Here is a 22924-nt window from a genome sequence, read left to right on the forward strand (position 1 = left end):
TTTTACAAATTTCTATTCAATATGTAAAAGCCCGAGAGTATTGGAAGTATCATGGTATCTCATCTGATGTCGGCCCACAACAAACTCGGACTATAATAAACTCGGCCTTTTACATATTCGGCATTAGAAATCGGACTATAACAAAAATCGTAATTATACTAATTGCTATTAAGACTCCTAAACAAAGTTTTGCTCAGTTCTTATTATTTTTCTCCTTGGGGTCTATTTAGTTGTATTTTGAGGGGCCAACAGAAGGGAGGAATTTACTAAAGAACCCTAAGGGATTTTTTTTTTAATTTTCAATAACAATAATAAATTATAAACTTGAAAAAAACAGTAAGTGACAGACACACATGGTTTTCAGTAATGATCACAGGACCATAAAACAAATCAAATTAATTAAATTAAGGTTGAGTCCATGGTGTCACCCCATCTAACCCCTCATGTTTGAATACTTAAAAACAGTCAGATCCCACTCCTAAACATTATATGTTCTTTATACGTTACAATAAAACAAATCAGATGAAATAAAAGGCGAGTCCCCTGGGGTCACTCTCACCCCCTGGTTTTTTGAGAACTTATTAACAGTTGAGATCTCCACCCATATACCATATATATTATTGTATGGGACAATGAAATAAATCAAATGAAATATAGAGGAACTCCAGAGGGGTCAGTCACCCCACCCATAAACCATATATATTTTTGTATGTGGCAACAAAACAAATCAAATGAAATAAAGTGGGTGTCCCTTTGGGTCAGCCCCAACCCCTCATGTTTGGGAACTTGTAAATGGTCGAGATCCCCACCCCTAAACCATATATATTTTTGTATAGGACAACAAAACAAATCAAATGAAATAAAGTGGGTGTCCCTTTGGGTCAGCCCCACCCCCTCATGACTGAGAACTTGTAAACGGTCGAGATCCCCACCCCTAAACCATATATATTTTTGTATAGGGCAACAAAACAAATGCAATAAAATAAAGTGGGAGTCCCTTTGGGTCAGCCCCCACCCCCCTCATGTCTGAGAACTTGTAAACGGTCGAGATCCCCACCCCTAAACCATATCTATTTTTGTATAGGGCAACAAAACAAATCAAATTCAAAAGAAGGCGAGTCCATAGGGGTCACTCCCATCCCCTTGTTGTTTGAGAACTTGTAAACGGCTGAGATCCCCACCCACAAACCATATATATTTTTGTATGAGAAAATAAAATAAATCAAAATGAAATATAGAAGAAGTCCACAGGGGTGACCCAAACAACTTCTTTTTGAAAACTTATACGGTCGAGATGGTCACCCCTAAACCATATATATTCTATTTTTTGGGGCAACAAAACAAAACCAATGAAATATAGTGGGAGTACCTCTGAGTCATCCCCAACCCCTCATGTTTGGGAACTTGTAAACGGTTGAGATCCCCAACCCTTAATCATAAATATTCTTGTATTGGACAATAAAACGAATAAAGTGAAATATAATTAAGTCCCTTGGTGTAACCCCACCCCATCCTGTTTTGAGAACTTGTAAACAGTCAAGATCCACCCCCTTTTCGAAAACTTGAAAACTGTTGAAATCCCCACACTGAAACAACATATATTCTTGTACGGAATAATAAAACAAATCAGATGAAATAAAAAGCTAGTCCCCTAGGGTCACTCTTACCCTACCTCCTGCCTGTTTGAGAACTTGTAAACTGTCTAGATCCCCACCCCCAAATCATGAATATCACTTTACCAGACCGGACCAATTTGTATTGGACTTTGCTTAATGTCAAGCGACCCGTGGGAATGACTTATTTTGAGAGCTTTGTTTTGCAGCATCCTGTTACAATTATTTCTTGATAAAGTTTTTTCTTTTTTAAGTAGGAAAAAAAGGTAACCATGCAATCTACACACTATCTATTTGAAATATTACAATCTACCGTTGCAAACTTTCCACAGGTGCTATCCAGCACTTTGATTTAATTCATTATGTAAAAGTATATAAAGGTTTAAATGTATCAACGTCTTCTCAATTTACATAGGTTCATGCATATAAAATAGCTTGTTTGGACAGCTGAAAACAACATTTGCTTTGTTTAAAATAATCTGGAAAAAAATGAAACTTTGGCAAAAATTACCTCTGCAACATTATTAAATCATCATAATGTCATTTAAAAATATTTGATAATTTTAATTAAATATGGTGAAAAAGATCGCTTCAACATGTTATTCCATTACTTAGGAAAATTAAAGAATTAGACACAAAAAGAAAAACACAGCATAAGTGGAAGCTATCTATTGTTTCTAAGTTCATCGGAAAATAATTTAGATAAAAAAAGAAAAGAAAAGATATGATGTATCAGTTCATGATACAAAACCACTATAAACATGAAAAAACCTACAACAAAGGAACAAATAAAACCTCACGAGCATGTATTAAATATAAGTTCTGCCTAAATGAAACAATGTACCAAGTCTGGAATATGACAGTTGTCCATTCTTTTGATGTGTTTGAGCTTTTGATTTTGCCATCTGATTAGGGACTTTTCATTTTGAATTTTCATTCGAATTTCGAGTCCAGTTTTTTTGTGATTTTACTTTTTGCAGTAATAGAAAATTTATTGTGAGTTATGATATAATTTGATAATTTACTTGTAGAACCACTTGTGGAACCCATCCAAAAGTGTCCTATGTCAAGTTTGGGTGGTTATATCATTACCATACAGTATTTATTGATTTGTAAACTTGTCTTAGTCACACTGCTGTTTGCAATGTTTGCGTAAGTATGACCAGAAATTTTAATCTTATAATTTATTATAATTTATTATTAATTTGTATAAAGAACACAGGGAAATTTATATTATACACCTTTGAAATGAAGGCAGATTACTTCAGCTATTATATGTTCGTTTTCTCCGTTCAAAGGCCTAACATCATGAATTTGATGAAGCACGTTGTTCCACATCACATCAAACTCAACAGACTCTACTAACCTGAATTGGATGAATTGAAGTAGGCCAAGGTAAATTGATATGTGATTCCATATTATCAATTTATCTAATGTTGACCTGATAACAAATACATTTTAAGCTCACCTGGCATTGTTGGATTGCTGCCCCTGAATCGGTAATTTTAAGGAAATTTTGCTGTTTTTGGTTATTATCTTAAATTTTATTATAGATAGAGATAAACTGTAAACAGCAATTATGTTCAGCATAGTAAGATTTACAAATAAGTCAACATGACCGAAATTGTCAATTGACCCCCTAAGGAGTTATTATCCTTTATAGTCAATTTTTAACAATTTTCATAAAATTTGTAAATTTTTATTAACATTTTCCACTGAAACTACTGGGCCAAGTTCATTACAGATAGAGATAAATGTAAGCAGCAAGACTAGTAAAGTAAGATTTACAAACACATCACCATCACCAAAACACAATTTTGTCATGAATCCATCTGCTTCCTTTGTTTAATATTCACATAGACCAAGGTGAGCGACACAGGCTCTTTGGAGCCTCTAGTTCATAAATCTAAGTAATCTTTTACAAAATCTCCACTGAAACTACTAGGCCACAATCATCTTTGGGGTATCTAGTTTGAAAAATGTGTCCGATGACCTGGCCATTCAACCAAGATGGCTGCCACGGCTAAAAATAGAACATAGGTGTAAAATGCAGTTTTTTGCTTATAACTATGAAACCAAAGCATCTAGAGCAAATCTGACAAGAAGTTAAATTGTTAATCAAGTCAATATCTATCTGCCCTGAATTTTTCAGATGAATTTGACAACTGGTTGTTGGGTTGCTGCCCTCCAATTGGTAATTTTTAAAGAAATTTTGCCGTTTTTGGTTATCTTGATTACTATTATAGATAGCGATAAACTGTAAACAGCAATAATGTTCAGCAAAGTAAGATCTACAAATAAGTCAACATGACCTAAATGGTCAATTGACCCCTTAAGGAGTTATTGCCCTTTATAGTCAATTTTTAACAATTTTCATTAATTTGGTAAATTTATGTAAATTTTTACCAAATATAGTTCTCTGTTACTAATGGGCAAAGTTCATGATAGATATAATTGTAAGAAGCAAACTCGTTCAGTAAAGTAAGAATTTCAAACACATCACCATCACCAAAATACAATTTTGTCATGAATCCATTTGTGTCCTTTGTTTAATATGCACATAGACCAAGGTGAGCGACACAGGCTCTTTAGAGCCTCTAGTTCAGTTTATGAACACCAATTCTCAAACACTTTTTGTTGTGAATATAAACATGTATTTATTATTACTGGTACTATGCCTTGTTTTAAAACATTGATAATTGTAATAATACCAACAGGCATGGTTTACTATTGATACACATTTATTATCCTACAGTACCATATTTGGTCCTGTATTGTCTGCACTTTTAAACCGAAAATATGTAGTTGGTAAAAAAATGTGAATAAAACACAGCTATAGACATTTTTTTCGATTTTTTAAAAATTAAATTTTTTTTTTTAATATTGTTTGTATTGTTTATTCAAGATCTTTTTTTTTTTTTTTTTTCATTTTTAGCTCACCTGGCCGGAAGGGCCAAGTGAGCTTTTCCCATCACTTGGCGTCCGTCGTCGTCCTGCGTTAACTTTTACAAAAATCTTCTCCTCTGAAACTACTGGGCAAAATTGAACCAAACTTGGCCACAATCATCATTGGGGTATCTAGTTTAAAAAATGTGTCCGGTGACCCGGCCAACCAACCAAGATGGCCGCCATGGCTAAAAATAGAACATAGGGGTAAAATGCAGTTTTTGGCTTATTACTCAAAAAACAAAGCATTTAGAGCAAATCTGACGGGGTTAAATTGTTTATCAGGTCAAGATCTATCTGCCCTGAAATTTTCAGATAAATCAGATAACTCGTTGTTGGGTTCCTGCCCCTGAATTGGTAATTTTAAGGAAATTTTACTGTTTTTAGTTATTATCTTGAAAATTATTATAGATAGAAATAAACTGTAAACAGCAATAATGTTCAGCAAAGTAAAATTTACAAATAAGTCAACATGACCGAAATGGTCAGTTGACTCATATAGGAGTTATTGCCCTTTATAGTCAATTTTTAACCATTTTTCGAAAATCTTAATAATCTTTTACAAAAATCTTCTCCTCTGAAACTACTGGGCCAAATTTATCCAAACTTGGCCACAATTATCTTTGGGGTATCTAGTTTAAAAAATGTGTCCAGTGACCCGGCCAACCAACCAAGATGGCCGCCACGGCTAAAAATAGAACATAGGGGTAAAATGCAGTTTTTGGCTTATAACTTAAAAACCAAAGCATTTAGAGCAAATCTGACAGGGATAAAATTGTTTATCAGGTCAAGATCTATCTACCCTGAAATTTTCAGATGAATCTGACAACCCGTTGTTGGGTTGCTGCCCCTGAATTGGTAATTTTAAGGAAATTTTGCTGTTTTTGGTTATTATCTGGTAGATTATTATAGATAGAGATAAACTGTAAACAGCCATTATGTTCAGCAAAGTAAGATTTACAAATAAGTCAACATGACCGAAATAGTCAGTTGACCCCTTTAGGAGTTATTGCCCTTTATAGTCAATTTTTAACCATTTTTCGTAAATCTTAATAATCTTTTACAAAAATCTTCTCCTCTGAAACTACTGGGCCAAATTTATCCAAACTTGGCCACAATTATCTTTGGGGTATCTAGTTTAAAAAATGTGTCCAGTGACCCGGCCAACCAACCAAGATGGCCGCCATGGCTAAAAATAGAACATAGGGGTAAAATGCAGTTTTTGGCTTATAACTCAAAAACCAAAGCGTTTAGAGCAAATCTGACATGGGGTTAAATTGTTTATCAGGTCAATTTCTATCTGCCCCGAAATTTTCAGATGAATCGGACAACCCGTTGTTGGGTTGCTGCCCCTGAATTGGTAATTTTAAGGAAATTTTGCTGTTTTTGGTTATTGTCTTGAATATTATTATAGATAGAGATAAACTGTAAACAGCAATAATGTTCAGCAAAGTAAGATTTACAAATAAGTCAACATGACCGAAATGGTCAATTGACCCCCTAAGGAGTTATTGTCCTTTATAGTCAATTTTCAACAATTTTTATAAAATTTGTAAATTTTTACTAACATTTTCCACTGAAACTACTGGACCAAGTTCATTATAGATAGAGATAATTGTAAGCAGCAAGGATGTTCAGTAAAGTAAGATGTACAAACACATCACCATCACCAAAATACAATTTTGTCATGAATCCATCTGCTTCCTTTGTTTAATAGTCACATAGACCAAGGTGAGCGACACAGGTTCTTAAAAGCCTCTAGTTTTTTTTTATTTATATATCTTTTTACCTCAAAATTGAATATTCAATGTAAAGGTGTGACATCATGCAGGAGTAATCAAAAGGTATATATATTTTATTTAGTTTTAATATCTAGCTATTGATACACATTCCAATTTCTAATGTTTTGTTTTGTTTTTCAGTCTCACGATAACCAAGGTAGACCTTGAAGCTGCTGAGATCTGGAAGTTCCAACGATACATGATAATTATGGATTTTGAGGACAGACTATGTTTTCCACCACCATTTACCATCATCAACTACCTCTTTATTTTTCTAACTTTTATACATCGACTTTTAAAAGGCTGCATGAAGAAATGTTCTGACTTTTGTACATGTGAAAAACTGCATAAGGTAGGGTCACAGTCAGTTTATTTTCAATCTATGAGTTAGACTGTCCCTCTGGTATCTCTCACCCCTCTTTCACAACCATTTACTGTGTATAGTTGAAAGGCTTGGTCCTTCCACAATACCAATTGCTAAAAAGTTTCACTGAATTGCAGTTCACATCTACAAACTGATCAACTGGTCAAGCATTATAGCTTACTGTAGATATACTGATGATGGAAGTTTTTTTAACGACCTTGAATCACTATATATCATTTATGGCCTACAACAATGAGGTAAACCCATACCACATAGTCAGCTCTAAAAGGCCTCTAAATGACAAATGTAAAACAATTCAAACGAAAAAAAATCCTGGCCAGATTTGTGTAAAAACCAATGAAGGAAATTCAATTATGATAAACAACAACAAACGAAAACCACTCAATTACAGGCTCCTGACTTGGGACATGCACATACAGAAATTGGGAGGGTTGAATATGTCCCTTCTATGGTTACGACTTTTTATAAGTTATTAGATTTTTCTTCTGTTTTGAAAGTTATTGTTGCGTATAAAGGGGTGTATAGTCCGCGGTTTTTTACCCTGGTAATGAAATTGATGGAAGGGGTGCAGACTATGCAGTACTATAGGATTTCATGACCTTTTTTTTCCAGAGTTCGGATACGATGTTGAACGAGGTTTGGCCAAGAAACAGAAACATCATGTGTTGTTAATGTTATAATGTATTCTCGACAACTCTTTGTATTATTTAGAAATAAAATAAACAATCCAACTGTATTCTTGACTACTCTTTGTATTTTTTTAAATAAAATAAACTATTTAACCGTGATGACTTATTAATTTGCATAAAATTCAGCCTTTGATCGAATGTCCGCTTTATTTCGGATTTGGTCAAATTTGTGTCATTACATCTAAACAGTGTACCTGAATCCTGAATATCAATGAAAGATGAACCCTTCAATGGTAAAACCGTAATAGTCAAGTTGAAACCTAGTGAAATCTTCCCAAGATCGATTCTGTTTAATATTATTTGTGTGTGTAACAGGTAAACAACGAAGCGCCATTTTGAAAGTGTGTGATTAAAGTATCAAATATTTTCGTATTCCGACTTTTTGTGTTCAACTCTTAACTTATCGACGTAAATGAATCAAGACCTGACATTTTTTAATTGTAAATTGTAACCATTAATACTGAAAGTGTAAACCCAAAAGAAGTGGAATTTTGTATACGAAACTATATTTCCAGGTGAAAGGTCATATTGTGCAGGTGTATCGTCTTTCATGAATGAGTTTACGGGTGTGTGTTGAAAGCTATTAATTAACCATGTCAACTTTTGACAAGTGATGAATGTAATTCAATAACCTGAGGCAGTTCCTCAAATCAATAAAAGAAATGATAAGATTAAAGAGTTATAACATAATGAGCTACCACTTACAATGATATCAAAAGTGATAAGCCGATAGTTAAATGTACATGATTGAATTAATTAACATTTATTACATGAATACAGTTCTTACTTTCATTGTTTGGGACTTTAAATTAATTAGTAAAGAATGATAGTCTGTAAGACGATTTAATTAAGCAATTAAATAGAATCTTTTGAAGACTTTTAAAATAGATTAAATACATATCTTTTAAGTCCTCTTTTACAAACTGATCATAACTTTATATTCATCATCAATCTTTTAACCACAATGATTAGTGTGTTGCAATCTTTAACAAAGATTAAAAATATATCTTTAAAGATCCCATTCAGAAACTTATCATAAGTTTTAACTGACATCTCTTTAACAACAATACTTACTATATTGCCGATCTCGGCAAAAAAAAAATTTAAAAAAAATACCGCAAATTTGGCATTTTCCGTCATTGTTCGCGGACCCGATCTTGTCAAAAGTTGCCGCGGACTATACAAGCGAACTACACTTTTTCCTCGATATTTGGGGATGAAGAAGGGGTGCGGACTATACACAAATGCGGACAATACACGGCCGAATACGGTAACTTGTAATTTGGATTTTTTTTTATAGATCAGACATCAGTTACTTAACTCTTATTTAATTGAGGTTTACAGCTGATTTCAATTAAATCAGACCTCACCTGAGGGCTTGTAAGTTTTATTTAGTCAAAACTAAATTATGTTTTTATTTACAGCCGATTTCAATGAGTGTGTAGCTAAAGGTAAATTCTTTGGTTACCTTCCTTCCGAAGTAGCCTTGTCCTACAGACAGGTAGATTGGTTATCTGTCAGAATAGTCTACTTTTAAAGGAGGGTAGTTTATCTAACCTAACAATAAATTCACGGTTCAGCTAGCAAGCAAGCTAACCAAAGATATTAACTTTGCCTACACACTCATTAAAATCAGCTGTAAATAAAAACAAAATTTAGAATTGACTGAATAAAACTTCCAAACCCTAAGGTGAGGTCTGATTTGATTTAAGGTGGTATGGGAGTCTAAAATAAAAATGATAGAATTTGTTCATACTTTGCCAAAACGTAGTATCTATTGATACATGTCGAAAAATATAATAAAAATGATAGGTCACTGCGCATTTTCTCAAGCTACAGGACGGGACAAAATGACACATTTTGTATGGATTATTCAGGAAAAAACACCATTTTGTGATTAGAAACTAAACAAAATGATAGCATTGTTAAATACTCCAGGACAAGATAGCTTTCGGACACTGCTTTGAGAATATCAAAAGAAAAAATAGGGTCACCGTACATTTTTTCCAGCTAAAATAGGAAAATTCCATGTAGAATCCTTCAGAAAATGCACTGTTTTAGAGTTACCTCCCCTTATAATGCCAATTTTAAAAAAACTAAAAACAACCAAAAATAGTAAACATTTGCAAAAATCTTAATATTTATAAGTTCTACTAGAACACACCCGTGACATCGCGGGTCCGTGACTTAAGTATATAACTATGCGCAAGCCTTGCTTTAGTATTAGTATTGTCATCTGATAAAATCATGCGGATTATAAGATACACAGTTTTCTCTGCTTTCAAATCTTTCTGTTTGAACTCGTCGAACTGGAACTTATCAATTATTGGTCATGATAAATACTAATTATTTGGAAAACTGTGTGACAAAAGGTCCTGGAATGGAGTATTTTTTAATCAACAGCATTGTCTTATATTAATTATAAATTAAGTTGAATTCTTTGATTCACTGTTTTACATCACTCATGCCCGCTAACAAATTGAAAACTGTACCTATGTAAACGCCTTATTTTTAGTCCAGATTTTTAGTATTGGTATTGTTATCTTAGAAAGTCTTACTGATTAAAATACTATAATCGGTAACAATTTGACAATTTAGTAGTGTCAACCCTGTAATTATGACCCGTGTATATAGCATATTAATCCTGCATACACTGTTTGTTGGTGCCCCTGTCAGATGCGGAACGTACAGATAAGGTAATAAGTAACAGGTGATTATACTATTGGTATCGGTATCGGACTTGACCCAGAACTTCTTAATTATTGGCAATATTAATTACGTGGAAAACAAAAGGGCCTGGAGTGGTGTAATTTTTAATCTACACCTTTGTACTATATAAGTTGTATATAAAGTTGAATTCTTTGATTCGTCGTTTTCACGTGATGACGGCTGACAAATTGGACCTCGTAATTTTAGTATTATAGATTCTTATAAATTGATTCTTATAACTGAAAATTCACATTAAATATCTGCATTCCTGCATCAGTTTTTGCGAATTTGATGGAAAATCTGGACCTTTGGTTCTCTGTTTTTTTACGATCCAAGATGGAGGAAGACACCCATACCACCTTAAAAAGGATAAAAACTTAAAAGTCATATAAAATCAGTATTAGTTTAAAAGTAAATATGAGGCAGCGTGAAGTCATTTTGCCTTTGACTGAAATATTTTCGTGTCAAAATTCATAGGTAATGGTGTAAAGCTCCACAATATACAATGTGAATTTTTTCTCCATTTTTTTTTCTCTCACAAAGTGCACATAACATACTGTTTGCTAATAGGCGGACTAATTTTTATGCCACATTTATAGGCATAATGTTTTCTGGTCTATGATTCAATTCGTTCGTTCGTCCATCCGTCTGTCCGTTCATCATGGTAGTGCGAGTGGACCATCTGTGTACTATGGACACATTCTTAGGTTTTTTTCACACAAAGTGCACATCACATACCGTTTGCTTATAGGCTGATTAATTTTCATAATTATTTCAGACGAAGAAATCAGAGAGTCATAAAAAGACCAAAAGGTCGGAGGATTATAATTACTGGAAGAAATGCTCCCATGATTATGTTAATGCAAAGGAGGAAAAACTTCAAATGGAAGATATACCAAAGGTACAAGCTGAAATGTAAGTACATTATTATATACTGTAAATTCAGAAATTATTGCGAGGTTTTTATTAATGCAAATAATGCGACAAGATGATCCCAATTATAAGAACTCATTTAGATAAAAAAAAAAAACATAGATTTGTATGTAGATTTTTCTAAAATTTCTAAAATTTTACTCGTATTCTTGTCCATTTATGAAAAATCACAATAATAAATGCATGCAATAATTTCTGAATTTACAGTAGAAAGTTTGTGGAAAAACCGGTTAAAAGAAAGTCAGGGATCTGATTCAGGGAACTTGTCTCTTCTTATATAAAACTTTAAAACACAGAGTCTAGGAGTTTGTCCTAACCAAGACAGAACTTCAAAAAAGAAGTTGGGGAAACAGTCATGGAATTTGTCCCTACCAAGACGGGATGACTGTCAATTATTCACATGAGGCAGGGACGGATCCAGCCATTTTAAAAGAGGGGGGGGGGGGGGGGGGTCTCAACACAGGACAAAGAGAGGCTTCCAACTATATGCCCCCATTCAAATGCATTGATCGTCCAAAAAAAGGGGGAGTTCCAACCTCGGAACTCTCCCCCTAGATCTTCCACTGTGAGTAGATTACTGTACATTAAGAAATTATTGTGTTGTTTTTATTTCATTGCCACACTGCATTATGATATGTTTTGCAAAAATAAATCATATCAGACAATTTATAAATTGTTTACCTATTTCCTTCATGTGTTGACAGATTACAGAATATGCAGGATGATTTGAGATTCCAAAAGAAGACTATCAAGAGAATGACAGATAGAATATTTGAATTAGAGAGAATGATTCAATCCAGTAGGATGTATCTAGAGAATATCTCACATAAACTGGACAAGTCAGGTAAAAAAAAAAGGGAGGGGTATTATAAGATGTTATATTTTTTATGGGGCCAGATGAAGGATGCCTCAAGGTGAGGTTCTCGCTGCATTGCTATTGGTCACCTTCTGCTGTTGTTTGTTCTATGGTCGGGTTGTTGTTTTTTTGACGCATTCCCTATTTCCATTCTCAATTTTATTCAAAGAAAGAACAAATCTCAAAGAAAATAAATCCACTATGGCGAAAAGAAAAAGAAATGAACAGACAAACAATTTGAAACAACTGTTCACCAAACATTACATAGAAAACAGGAGTCTGGTTTTTGCTGACTAATTTAAAAAAATGACTTTTATTAAAATTTGTTGATCATAACAGATCTTTTAAAGATTCTTAAAATTGTTAAGGCAAACTTGTATATTATTAAAAAATTGTACATCAACCTCCAAATGTCTGTAATGTGTTCTTAGGTTTCTGTCACATTGACATATACCCTACACCTTCTTTCATACATGTGTATATCTAAGGTTAGCCAGGGAAGAAATGGGGTATGGTTTATAACAGGCAATCAAAGTATACAAGTGTTCTAAACTCGTATATCCAATACTGCTATACAAATCAAGATAAAAACTGTATCTCATGTTGTCATCCATGTATAAGTGAATCCAAATTCAGTCAAAAAGTCACAATAGGAAATTAAGAAATAATTCTTTCATGCCATGCTCTATGCTCATTTTACATGGGAAGGCATTATATTTGTCAGTATCTTTGTACCTGGTGTAAGTGAGGTTTAAATTGTGTATTTTAGGTAGCCAAAACGTTAGGAATAAAAAATGAGCAGATATATGTAAACTTACATTAAGAAAGATTTTAGTTTATTTCCTAGCTAGAAACCAACACAGATATCTATTTTTTTTCAAAATACAACTGAGGTAGCATTTTCAATTTTAATGTCAATTGCATGCAGCCCATGTTTAATTGGAATTAGAAAATGGTATTTCCATAGCCCCCCCACAAAAAAATGGTCATATTTACAACAGGACACAATCTGAATTTATAGATCTAATGCCCATTGTGGTATGTATTTTTAGACACTATGAAATATGTCACTTGTAGTTGAGACATGCATACCTTTTATCAGTATATGTGTATTTTATTTCAAGATGTACTTGGAGTGTTTACAGTAAAAGGTCTACTTTTCCATGTGTTTATGTGTATTTTATTTCAACAGATGTACTTGGAGTGTCTACAGTAAAAGGTCTACTTGTCCATGTGTTTATGTGTATTTTATTTCAACAGATGTACTTGGAGTGTCTACAGTAAAAGGTCTACTTGTCCATGTGTTTATGTGTATTTTATTTCAACAGATGTACTTGGAGTGTCTACAGTAAAAGGTCTACTTGTCCATGTGTTTATGTGTATTTTATCTCAACAGATGTACTTGGAGTGTCTACAGTAAAAGGTCTACTTGTCCATGTGTTTATGTGTATTTTATCTCAACAGATGTACTTGGAGTGTCTACAGTAAAAGGTCTACTTGTCCATGTGTTTATGTGTATTTTTATCTCAACAGATGTACTTGGAGTGTCTACAGTAAAAGGTCTACTTGTCCATGTGTTTATGTGTATTTTATTTCAACAGATGTACTTGGAGTGTCTACAGTAAAAGTTCTACTTGTCCATGTGTTTATGTGTATTTTATTTCAACAGATGTACTTGGAGTGTCTACAGTAAAAGTTCTACTTGTCCATGTGTTTATGTGTATTTTATTTCAACAGATGTACTTGGGAGTGTCTACGGTAAAAGGTCTACTTGTCCATGTGTTTATGTGTATTTTATTTCAACAGATGTACTTGGGAGTGTCTACAGTAAAAGGTCTACTTGTCCATGTGTTTATGTGTATTTTATTTCAACAGATGTACTTGGAGTGTCTACAGTAAAAGTTCTACTTGTCCATGTGTTTATGTGTATTTTATTTCAACAGATGTACTTGGGAGTGTCTACGGTAAAAGGTCTACTTGTCCATGTGTTTATGTGTATTTTATTTCAACAGATGTCTTCTTCTTTAGTTACAGAATACCATCAACATTTTGAAGATTACATTCTGGCGCATGCCTGATTGAGGTTGCTTTTTAAAATTAATTTCAATTTTTCTTTATTTTTAAGATTTACAATTTCTATTGAACTTTTAATTTTTACATTTTTTTTTTTTTTTTTTTTTTAAATTAAGATAAAAACAATAGGTACATTTAGTTTAAGTGAGAAAAGGTTTTAAGGAGTACTTCATGGGTAAGTGCATCCTTAAAGTTGTCTGTTGAAGTTTTGTTTGAAATTTCAGGTGGTAGTTTATTCCAGTCTTTGATTGTTTGGCTGAAGAATGAGAATTTAAAACTGTCTTTATTGCATTGGAGCTGTCTGAATGTTAATTGATGAGTAGATCTTGTTTTGGACTGGCTTTTTATCAGAATATCTTGTGATGGTATAGCAATTTCGTTATTTATTACTTTGTGGAACATTTGTAATCTGGTTTTAAGCCTTCGTTCTTGTAGAGTTTGCCATTTCAGATTTTGAAGCATATCAGATACACTGCTGGTGTTGTGAAATCTGTTGCATGTATATCATACAGCTCTTCTTTGCACTTGTTCCAGTCTGTATATATTTTCTGATGTGTATGGGTCCCAAACGGTACAACAGTATTCGAGTTTTGGTCTTACTATAGTTTGATATGCTCTTTCCTTCACTAATTTTGAACTAATTTTTAGGTTGCGTCTGACGAAAGATAAAGATGTACTTGGAGTGTCTACAGATGTACTTGGAGTGTCTACAGTAAAAGGTCTACTTGTCCATGTGTTTATGTGTATTTTATTTCAACAGATGTACTTGGAGTGTCTACAGTAAAAGGTCTACTTGTCCATGTGTTTATGTGTATTTTATTTCAACAGATGTACTTGGAGTGTCTACAGTAAAAGGTCTACTTGTCCATGTGTTTATGTGTATTTTATTTCAACAGATGTACTTGGAGTGTCTGCAGTTAAAGGTCTACGTGTCCATGTGTTTATGTGTATTTTATATCAACAGATGTACTTGGAGTGTCTACAGTAAAATGTCTACTTGTCCATGTGTTTATGTGTATTTTTTTTCAACAGATGTACTTGGAGTGTCTACAGTTAAAGGTCTACGTGTCCATGTGTTTATGTGTATTTTATATCAACAGATGTACTTGGAGTGTCTACAGTAAAAGATCTACTTGTCCATGTGTTTATGTGTATTTTATTTCAACAGATGTACTTGGAGTGTCTACAGTAAAAGGTCTACTTGTTCATGTGTTAATGTGTATTTTATTTCTACAGATGTACTTGGAGTGTCTACAGTAAAAGGTCTACTTGTCCATGTGTTTATGTGTATTTTATTATGACAGATGTACTTGGAGTGTCTACAGTAAAAGGTCTACTTGTTCATGTGGCTGCCAGACAATCACCTTACCCAGGAACCACTGTTGCCAGATTCCCTGTCTTTGATAAATATGTTCCTTGGGAGGTAAGATTTGTAAGGTTACCAGTGCAACATAGAAACAATATTATTTTGCTAAAGAGTTTGATAATAGAAATCAAAGAAAAGTAAAAATCAGGGAGTACTGTAGTAGATTCATCATAATTTGTTGAATAACAAATTTCAAATATTCTATAGGATGGTATGCAGACATCCACAAACCATGAAATTAGATATCCATGAACATGTAAGATTTTTACAATCCACAAAAATTGGTACCCACGAAAAATAAATGAATTCACTGAAGTTCATAACTTCAAGACAAATAACTATATGAAGCAGTGCCATTAACATGATAATTTTAACTCTGAAACATGTTGGTATTTGGCAGTTTTAATCCCCAAAAATGTTTGTGTTCAATCAAGTTTCATTCTGTAGGGGTAAATTCATAACATTTATTGCATATGAAAATAATGACACCTTCATCACAACGAAAACTTTCTGTTTTTCATTTGGTTGTCTCTTAAAAATCAAGCTCACACTACCTAACTTTTTTAATCAACTTTTCTTAAGTATTATACCTTTTAAACCGTAAGGGATTGTTTATTTAAGGAATAACTGTAATATTTTCTCTGACTATGAAGAAATAACATAAAAAATGTGGTGCACACTGAATAACGTAGCAGTTATTTTATAGTGTGCACCACATGTTTTATGTTATTTCGAATAGACAGATAAAATATTACAGTTATTTCTTATAATTTAATTCTAAATTCCATCCTACACCCGAGGGAATACCATGAAAAAACATTGATGATGTCACTGTCACATGACTAAATTATGTCTATGAGCTGATAAACAAAACAACGTCAGCCAATCAGAAGATGCGTTACATCCAAAATTTAATTATATATATGTTAATATTTTGAAATTTTGAACCAAAGATATTTTATTTTATGATCTTATGGTAGATGACCAAGAAAAAAAAATCATACAAGTGTTACAAAACCAAACCTGTTGCTTTAGAAACATTAAATTACTGAAGAAACAAAGAACAGAATTTTGTTATTCATGACACACTAATATCAGTAGGCGTTTTCCCTTTGGACTGATTTTTTACAAATTTATGTAATGTGCTATATAAATATTATGTATATTCATGTCTATTATGGAAAAGACGGAACTAAGTTGAAAAACTTGTGTCTAATCCATTTGTTTTGAACAATAAAATATGTTTAAACTATATGACATTTAAATGTGTGAGTTTCACTGTTTCAAATTAAAGCAACCATATGAAGTTTATGATGCCAAAATATACACAAAGCAAAGAGATTCATTCAGTGAAGATGAAAGACTGTATGTGGATGAAGATATTATACTGTAAGTATTATAAAGTCTTTTACAGCTCTTTTTTAAAAGCATGCAAAGCAAACCTTTGATCAACTTGCTTGCTATATTTGCTTGGATGTTTGCAAACAATAGGTAGGCGGAGTTTCAGTCTGTTTTATATATACATTACAAGGATGTGATTGGACAATAAAAATTGACATTCAATGAAGTTAATGTTTATTGTCCAATCAAATTCCAGTATATAGTAAACAGACTACCTACCTTTTGTTTACAAACATCCAAACAAATAAAGCAATCAAGGTAATCAAATGTTTGCTTTGCATGCTTTTATAGAATAGCTGTAAAAGATACTTGATGAAAAGCAGATACATAGGCGGATCCAGGGGGGCCTTTCACCTCTTTTGTGGGAACAATTTTGTTGCTTATATATAGGGAATCACTGATGCATGACTGTAGTGGGCCCCCTCTTATGGCAGTCAGCCCCCCCACCCCATATCCCCTCTTTATAAAAAGTTCTGGATCCACCACTGTTATTTCACTCGCATAATTCATCAATATAATAGAATGTGTGTAATTTCAATCAGGATATTCTGTTAAATGAATGTAGTATATTATCTCAGATTTGTTTATATATTTAATGTCTTTCATTTTCCTTATCTAGAATTCTCAGCATACATTTTGTTTTTTTATTACTGAAAACAAAAACCTTTAGCCATATCATAAATAATATTACACAAAAAAAGTTAATGTTTTAAAAAAAAAATGTTTTGCGGTTGGGAAAGTTGCATACAATTCTTAACTTCAATTGTAGGTTTATATTGCTTTTTGAAAATTAATATCTTTCCTAACAAATTACTTACTCATACATCACAACAGCAGTGTTATTTATTTATCTTTTGTAGCATCAAACAACAGCGACAAGCACGTAACCTGTTGTCAGAGGAAGAAAGAGCAGAATTACCTCCCTTACCTTCCATTAATATTGTGTGGAACAAGATTGTGACATCGAAACTAGATGTAGGAACACAGATGTATGATAGAAGGTCTTGGGTGATGCTGGATAATCAGATCTGTAGATATAAAATTGATCCACTTGGAGTTCCTTTGTAAGTGGTAAAGGGGAGATAATCTACAGAATTAAATTAAAGGGGAGATAACTATATGTAGGAACACAGATGTATGATAGAAGATCTTGGGTGATGTTGGATAATCAGATCTGTAGATATAAAATTGATCTTCTTCTTCTTCTTCTTCAGGAAGTCCACCCTATCTGCAGGGTCACCGCATTTAAAAATTTTGTTTATTTTTAAAATTGCGTTATTTAAAATCTTATCTACTAGTTAAAATTTAAAATAATAGTAACAGAGTTAGAATAGGATGAAACTAAGAATTAGTTAAAAACAGGAACTTGTATGTACACTATACATCTTAAAATTTTAAAATGGATAAAAATAATATCTTATCAGTTGTTTAACTTTCTCTTAACAAAGGAAATTGAAAGGAACTACTAATCCGTATTAGTAATGGGTTAAATTTTATGGGCTAGCATATGGTTTCATAATTAAATTATATATATGTATTTAAAATCTTAAATGGTAAAGGATACGAATAAAAAGAAACTTGTAAAAATTAGTTATAAGTAAAACAGTAAAATTTGTCAATACAATTTGGATCTACAAGATTATTTACAGGGGTAATTAACATTCATATTCTCTAGTTATGGTTTAACTATGAAGTACTCAGCTATATCACCTAGTATTTGATTAAGTATATAGAGATAGTAGTTTAATACTTCTTATATGTTACATTCCCACGACTGACAGCCACTTGCAAGTTAAACTCAGAACTCAACTGATTGTTCATTTGCTTTCCAAAAGTTGGGTTCTTTTAGCATGCAATGCATAGATCCAGTCTTTGCAGGTTCGTTCTAAATCTCTCTGCTGAGACACAGTTATAAGTTCGTCCCTAGAACAGTCAATCAAGAATTCGAGAAGATCCTCATCAGAATCAATTATACTGCAATAGGGGATTTGATTATCCTCTAGTAGGGATTTCAGACTATTGTGATGAATTTTTCTCACAGAACTCAGACTTTCACACTTGATTAGAAAATGTTTATAATCTTCAGGTCCTACCATGCATAATTTGCATTCTGCAGATTTTGTAACGTCAAATCGGTTGGTAATACTTTGGGTTTTGTAAGTTCCTGTAAGTATCCTGGATTTTATTATCCCTTTGCTAACATCTCTTTTATGATCTCTGACACTGCTCCAACAGAAGTTTGGTTTTTTAAAGTTCCAATTGTTTACTTCCATATATTTGAGCGTTGATTTACTTCTAGCAGTTTCGGTCCATCTATTTTTCCAGGTTTGGTCTATGACATCATGAGTCAATCTTTTCCAATTTTTCTCCGGATTTAGTATAATCTCATGTGCGGATGGAAGATCATAAGATTTGAGAGTTTTGTCCACATTTATGTACCAACTATTTGATTTATCATCTTTTGTAGCTAGCTGTCTAATTCCAATTTCACACTCGATTGAGTTGGGATCTTTCGATATTCTTAGAAATAAGGAAATGACAGCTTTATGTACGAGTTGCTCAATGGATTCGGCTCCGAGCAAGATATAGATAGCAGCATCTGCAGTTCTTTGTGGTAAAGATAGAATTTGCTTAAATGATTTTTTCTGAAAAGCTTCTAATTTTTGGATATCAGTTTTAGTAATGTTGAGAATTTCAATTCCATAGAGCATTCTTGGTATAACGTAAGTCCGCCATAACTTATAAGATAATAGAGGATTTATACCATTTATTCCATGTAATCCAGCATCTAATAGTGAATACATTGTAGCTCTTGCAGCAGAGATTCTTTTCTCTACATTTGGATTATTTTTCTCTTGTCTTTCAATTCCTAAATGTTTGATGTTTTGCTTTTCGTCTATTTTTTAATTAAAAAGTTGAAGACTTATATCTTTATTCTTCTTGTTAATCATTAGAATTTCAGTTTTTTTGCTGTTTATCTTTACCCGATCGTTTTTGGTACAGTTTTCAATGATGCAGAGTTGGGTTGAGGCATCATGTTCTGAACCAGCACATAGCATTATGTCATCTGCGCACGTTGGGCAACCCACATAATTGGTTCCAATTTTAATTCCTATGTTTGTGGATTCAAGAGTATCAAGGATATTTTTATTATAGGTCTTGTAAAAATTGGCAGAGAGAATTCCTCCTTGTTTGACTCCCTGCTCATTTACAAATGTTTCCGAGATGTATCCTTGAGATTTTTAAAACTTGTGTAGTTGTCTTGTTATATAGTTCCTTAATTAGTAACCATGAAGCACCATTAATTCCTTGATGATATAATTTCCAAAATAGGTGTATATGGTCTACCACGTCAAAAGCTTTTTCTGCATCCAGAGTTATTAGAATAAGACACTCATTTTTGTCGAGCCTGCAACTTTTGTTGCAGAAAGCTCGACATAGGGATAGTGATCCGGCGGCGGCTATGGCGGCGGCTACGGCGGCGGCGGTGTTAGCTCACTTCTTAAAAGGTTTATATTTTAGAAGGTGAAAGACCTGGATGCTTCATACTTTGTATATAGATGCCTCATGTTACGAAATTTCCGTCAGTCACATGTCCAATGTCCTTGACCTCATTTTCATGGTTCAGTGACCACTTGAAAAAAAAGTTAAGAATTTTTGTAATGTTGAATTCTCTCTTATTTTAAGTAATAGGATAACTATATTTGGTATGTGCGTACCTTGCAAGGTCCTCATGCCCGTCAGACAGTTTTCACTTGACCTCGACCTCATTTCATGGATCAGTGAACAAGGTTAAGTTTTGGTGGTCAAGTCCATATCTCAGATACTATAAGCAATAGGGGTAGGATATTTGGTGTAAAGAAGGACTGTAAGGTGTGCATGTCCAACTGGCAGGTGTCACCTGACCTTGACCTCATTTTTATGGTTCAGTGGTTATAGTTAAGTTTTTGTGTTTTGGTCTGTTTTTCTCATACTTTATGCAATAGGTCTACTATATTTGTTGTATGGAATGATTGTAAGGTGTACATGTCTAGCGGGTAGATGCCATCTGACCTTGACCTCATTTTCATGGTTCAGTGGTCAAAAGTTAATTTTTTAAGTTTTATGTCTTTTTATATAATATTATATGCCAAAGGTCAACTATATTTGGTGTACTGAAATATATTATGATCTTAATGTCAATCCCGCAGGTTTTATTTGACCATGACCTCAATTTCACGGTTCATTGCACAGTGTTAAGTTTTTGTGTTTTGGTCTATTTTTCTTAAACTTTAAGTAATAGGTCAACTATATTTGTTGTATGGAAGCATTGATAGGTGTAAATGTCTGCCTGGCATGGTTCATCTGACCTTGACCTCATTTACATGGTTCATTGGTCTTTGTTTAGCTATCTTGATTAATGTTAAGTTTATGTGACAGTTGTAATAAAGCTTTATATTTAGGACTATGAACATAATATCAATGATTAGTAAAGAAGGCGAGACATTTCAGTGTGTGCACTCTTGTTATCTTTGGCTTCATTAATTGCTTCAGAGATGAGAAGAGCAATATTAATAGAGGATGCACCTTTAGTGAAACCTTTCTGAAGCTTGTTTTGATGTTTATTTAGTGTACCCTCAATTCTGGCTCTAATACAAAGCTCCAAAATCTTACAAATGATGGAAATGACTGTGATGCATCTATAATTGGATGGAATAGTAGGGTCTTTGTCTTTTTTGTGGACAGGGGTCAGAAGACCTTTTTTGATGACTTCAGGTACATGCTTTGTATAGAATATACTGTTAATTAAGGTTACCAGGAATTTAGTCAACTCTGTTCCACCATAAATTAGATGTTCTGCAGTTAAGCCTTCTACATCCCCAGCCTTTTTGTCGAGCCTTCGACTTTAGTCGAAAAAGCGAGACTAAGTGATCCTACATTCCGTCGTAGTTGGTGTCGTCGGCGGCGTCAACAAATATTCACTCTGTGGTTAAAGTTTTTGAAATTTTAATAACTTTCTTAAACTATACTGGATTTCTACCAAACTTGGACAGAAGCTTGTTTATGATCATAAGATAGTATCCAGAAGTAAATTTTGTAAAAATAAAATTCCATTTTTTCCATATTTTACTTATAAATAGACTTAGTTTTTTCTGCAGGGAAACATAACATTCACTCTGTGGGTAAAGTTTTTAGAATTTTAATAACTTTCTTAAACTATCCTGGGTTTGTACCAAAATTGGACAGAAGCTTGTTTAAGATCATAAGAGAGTATCCAGAAGTAAATTTTGTAAAAATAAAATTCCATTTTTTCTGTATTTTACTTTTAAATGGACTTAGTTTTTCTGTGGGGAAACATTACATTCACTCTGTGGTTAAAGTTTTTAAAATTTTAATAACTTTCTTAAACTATCCTGGGTGTGTACTAAACTTAGACAGAAGCTTATTTATGATCATAAAATAGTATCCAGAAGTAAATTTTGTAAAAAGATAACTCCATTTTTTCTGTATTTTATTTTTAAATGGACTTAGATTTTCTTTAAGTTAACATTACATACAGTTTGCAGTTAAAGTTTTCAAAACATTCATTAGATTTATTGATTATCCTAGTTTTTTACCAAACTTAGACAGAAGCTTCTTACAATCATAAGATGGTATCAAGAGGAAAATTTTTATTGATTTTTTTCCTCATTTTTGTTGAGCCCGCAATTTACAGCAAAAGTAGGCGAGACACTGGGTTCCGCGGAACCCTTACAAATTTTTTCTTTTTAATATCGAAATACGCTTGGTGATTTCTGTTGAAGTAACAGGTTGAATTGTTATTTCTTGGTTTTCACAGATGTTGACAATGGTTTCCATGTCTAGCTTGACAAGATTATCATGACCAGAGTTGAAAGAAGGATTTGAATTGGTTTTGGCTAATTTTTCAAAGTGTTCTTTAAAGACATTATTTATCACATTTGGAGTTGATGCTTCTTTTTCTTCAGTTCTAAGGGTGTGTGTGAAATGAGAAGAAGAAGACCGTTGAGTTTTAATAAGTCGAAAAAACAGATTCTTGTCCCTATCTGAAGCCATCATAATTTCTTCATGTAGTTTAATTCTTTTGTCAGCGGTTTGTTGTCTTTGTATCGATCTGACCGAACGTTTTGTCTCTAGTCTCTTTAAGTTGTAAATATTATTTTTCGACGGAGGT

General features: G+C 33.1%; 1 protein-coding gene across 5 annotated transcripts in view; it reads left to right on the forward strand.

Moving 5' to 3' along the window:
* The window catches only part of LOC134687313 (transient receptor potential cation channel subfamily M member 8-like), an 87695-nt gene that overhangs the window by 54221 nt on the left and 10550 nt on the right, over positions 1 to 22924 (forward strand). For all 5 annotated transcript variants that reach the window (XM_063547497.1, XM_063547498.1, XM_063547500.1 and 2 more), the window contains 7 exons: positions 2645 to 2765; positions 6482 to 6692; positions 10902 to 11038; positions 11761 to 11900; positions 15290 to 15408; positions 16646 to 16740; positions 17613 to 17816. In XM_063547497.1, coding sequence (XP_063403567.1) covers positions 2645 to 2765; positions 6482 to 6692; positions 10902 to 11038; positions 11761 to 11900; positions 15290 to 15408; positions 16646 to 16740; positions 17613 to 17816 — 1027 coding nt within the window. The remainder of the gene's footprint in view (positions 1 to 2644; positions 2766 to 6481; positions 6693 to 10901; positions 11039 to 11760; positions 11901 to 15289; positions 15409 to 16645; positions 16741 to 17612; positions 17817 to 22924) is intronic.

Source organism: Mytilus trossulus, chromosome 10 (genome assembly GCF_036588685.1).
Source record: "Mytilus trossulus isolate FHL-02 chromosome 10, PNRI_Mtr1.1.1.hap1, whole genome shotgun sequence".
In the NCBI taxonomy this organism is placed as follows: Eukaryota; Metazoa; Mollusca; class Bivalvia; order Mytilida; family Mytilidae; genus Mytilus; species Mytilus trossulus.